We start from the raw sequence: 3,822 nt of genomic DNA, 5'->3' as shown, positions 1-3,822 counted from the left end.
TGGCATGGTTGTGAAATTGTTCCTTGTTGGAGTAATATTTTGTTTTTATGTATTATGTGAGTGTAGTTATGTATGTATAGAGGAGGAGGAGGAGGAGGAGGAGGAGGAGGAGAAGGAGGAGGAGGAGGGGGGAGGAGGAGGAGGAGGAGGAGGAGAAGAAGAAGAAGAAGAAGAAGAAGAAGAAGAAGAAGAAGAAGAAGAAGAAGAAGAAGAAGAAGAAGAAGGAGGAGGAGGAGTGACCCACGTGCAGCACTTTTTAAGGACCCCCGAGCGAGTACATCTGTCCCCGTCGTTTTAAGCAAGAAAAATTCTGAAATTATGCTAACTGAGCCTAAAAAATGTGAAATTATAAGATTCTGTTAATTTTAACAAAGAATGTTAAAGGAAAGTAATCAGAAATTAAGCAAAAATGATCAAATTTTGCTAAATTATGCGGGGTGCATAAAACCACGGGGACAGATTACTGCGATCGCCCACTCCCCTTCCACATCCCATTCTCAGTCTGTCGCTGGCAAGTGCCACGGTCAGCGAGTCAGTGCCATGCCTTTCCATTTTCCCCAGCAAGCGGCCACAAACAGGCCTTATAAGGATACTACAATAAAGTTTGCGCTTGTGTGTAGCGTGCGCCTTGCCTAGCTCCGTCTTTGGTACCGTTACTCCAACCCCCCCCCTCCTCTCTGCCTCTTGTTAGTTTCACCAGAGAGTTTACAGCACAGTTGGTTTCACAGGACCCAAAAAAACCCCCAACAAAAAACCAACAAAAAAACCCTGAAGACCAAAAGAATTTACAAATGATAGTCATCTTCCAACATGCAGCAAAACAAAAAATCGCGTAACACAAACGGCGTATTTCTAGTTTTTATTTTTTTAAAAAAGAAAGTAAAATGAGTTCAAGAGAGCTTTCATCAACAAACTGGGTGACACATGAGGTGCAAACACACGGGATTAACCTTGAAAAGGAATATATAGGCCCACCTTTCTTTTATTCAATTTCAGCATTTTCATTAGTATGTAATTCACAAACATTTATTAGGATCAAAGATCAGTAGTACGGTATGTAACGTTAACCAACTTTCCGGTTAGGGGGAACTTTTTAGAAGGTACTAATAACATTTTCAAGTTAACTCTACAAAACCAAAGATCTACTGTCAAACTGATAGACAAACGAATCATTTCTCGATTCACGAATAAGAAGGACACATATATATTATGACCACCATAATAAAAAGGAGAAGATGGAGATGGATTGGACATGTTCTGAGAAGACAACCAGACTCTATTGTGAAGACTGCCCTCCACTGGACACCCGAAGGACGTCGCAAAAGTGGCAGACCCAAAGTGATCTGGAGACGCACAGTGGAGTCTGAAATGAAGTCCTGGAATCATTCATGGGAAAACGCTGACCAAGATGGCCCAAAACAGACAGAGCTGGAGATCCTTTGTTGCTGCCCTAAACGCCAGACGGCGTAACGGGTAGTAAGTAAGTAAGTAATATTATTATGGTGGCTGCCTTACTATTTCCAACGAAAACGACACGAAATTCAAAGTTCAATGCAACACAAAAGTTCTAGCCAAACACTTCCTCATTCCTTCCTTCTTTCTTTCTCTCCCTCTCGGCAACGCTCACACTCACATACATCCACACACAGCTGTACAGACATACCCACAAATTCTTTCCCCACAGCTCAGATATAAACAGATTCATTCATTAATTATGTACACACTAGCGCAGGGTGTCACACACATACAGATTAACCCTATCCGTACTTCGTGTTTTACTATCGTATCCGTACAACGTGGGGAACTCTGAGCCACCATTTTCCAAAGAGGAAATTTACTTGTTAATCCGATCAGTATGCTTTGCATAGCAGTCGGTCAAAATGATTTTTTAGAAATACTGAAAGTTTCAAAACGATCTTCGTACTAGAAGTATTCTAAAATGCGAAGAATACAACCCCGGGGGTACAAAATGACCCCAGGGCGTACGGATAGGGTTAACACATAAAACTTCCATTAAAACTACTCCCATGTCATGTACTCATCATCCACCCACTGGCAAATACACACATACACACGCACACACACACACACACACACACACTCTCAAATTCTGGAGATTTACACTGGAGACCCTTCTTGGCTTTCTCGAACGGCATCCTGCAAGAAAGGGGAAAAAAAAGCATTGAAAACATGAACATAAGATAGTAAAAAATATAATAATGACAAAAATAACTTCAAAATAATAATAACAACCTGTGTTATGATGCAGTGGAATCAGGCTCTCGTCAATGAAGGGGCATGTAGACTTATTGATATCATTTTAAAGCTAGTTCATTTGTCTTGCTTTGGGTGAAAAAAAATATCCATTGATCTTAACAATTGTATGAGGAATTAATACACAATTCCATTTTGACGAAGTTTAACTTAAGTTGGCACACGAGAATGATTTGTGAGGCATGCTGACAAAATGGGTTACCGTACTTCTCGCAATCCACAGATGGAGATATAGGCAAAAAATCGACACTAGGGTGAGATATATATATTTTTTATAGGTGCCGTATTCTATAAGTATAACATGCTTTTTATTATTTCATACTTATAAATTATGAATACAGTATAATCCACTTCTATCGACAGCCAGTGTACTGACATTTTGACATGTTAATTATATCGACATATTTTCCGATTACGAAATACATTTTTCCTTCAATATATTCATTAAACAATTCCTCTTATAAAAATATAGACTTTTTTTTCCGGCCCATTCTGCTTTATCGAAATGCTTCCTTGGTTCCTGGCAAAGCCCACGAACATAAATGGGGGGAAAAAGTCCACGTTAACGGTAAACGAATTAGTTCTTCGTAAGTACGCATACCCGCAAAGCAGCCTATGGGACACAAAAGACTTTAGTAGGTCATGTAGGGCCTGCACAGTTTAGTCTCCAACACAGTACAGTGCCTCACAGACGGGAGCGTCTCACGCGCTGGGCATCACCTCCCAACCCCCGCTCCCGATCGCCCACTCCCCTTCCACATCCCATTCTCAGTCTGTTGCTGGCAAGTGCCACGGTCAGCGAGTCAGTGCCATGCCTTTCCATTTTCCCCAGCAAGCGGCCACAAACAGGCCTTATAAGGATACTACAATAAAGTTTGCGCTTGTGTGTAGCGTGCGCCTTGCCTAGCTCGGTCTTTGGTACCGTTACTCCAACCCCCCCCCCCCCTCTCTCTGCCTCTTGTTAGTTTCACCAGAGAGTTTACAGCACTGTTGGTTTCACTGTGTAGTTAGTTGTGTAAGAATCAAGGAAAACAACTGGCTTTAAAATATAGTGTTGTCTTTTTACCGCTGACCTCCCCTTGTTTTTTCCTCTTTTGGCTTTATATTTCATTTATCGACAATTTTATTTAATACATCGACATCAAATCCATTTCCCAGAGCATGTCGATATTAGCAGATTATACTGCACTTCACCTATTAGCATGATGTATGATTGTATCTATTTCCTTAGGGCTTGAATCCGAGAAGTAACTCATTTTGTCAGCACCCCCCACAATATATAATGACAAAAAGTTTTAGTTTTAGTAAGAGTTTTACGGCACTTGCAACACAATAAGGTCATATAGGTGCCGAAAATTAGAGGTGTTACAAGAGTTTAACAAACACAAAAAAGAAGGAGGGGAGATAAAGACGATAGACGTTTGAGTGGAAGGAAGAAGCAAACCAGACCAGAGCACCCGCCAACCCCCCCAAAATATCATGACAAAAAGAAAGAAAAGGAGAAAACAATGTTTCAAGAATCAGACACAGCAGGACATGGCTACAGCG

The 3,822-nt window shown here is 41.0% G+C and overlaps 1 protein-coding gene across 1 annotated transcript in view; it reads right to left on the bottom strand.

Annotated features, from left to right (window-relative positions):
* Positions 1 to 1,601: 1,601 nt before the first annotated feature.
* The window catches only part of LOC101855463 (DNA-directed RNA polymerase II subunit RPB11), an 8,751-nt gene continuing 6,530 nt past the window's right edge, over positions 1,602 to 3,822 (bottom strand). Inside the window, exon 4 of the mRNA XM_005112675.3 lies at positions 1,602 to 2,157. Within this exon, the coding sequence (XP_005112732.1) occupies positions 2,119 to 2,157 (39 nt within the window). The 3' untranslated portion in view covers positions 1,602 to 2,118. The remainder of the gene's footprint in view (positions 2,158 to 3,822) is intronic.

The sequence above is a fragment of the Aplysia californica genome, unplaced genomic scaffold, assembly GCF_000002075.1.
Source record: "Aplysia californica isolate F4 #8 unplaced genomic scaffold, AplCal3.0 scaffold01360, whole genome shotgun sequence".
In the NCBI taxonomy this organism is placed as follows: domain Eukaryota; kingdom Metazoa; phylum Mollusca; class Gastropoda; order Aplysiida; family Aplysiidae; genus Aplysia; species Aplysia californica.
This window is presented reverse-complemented; position numbering and strand designations above follow the sequence as displayed.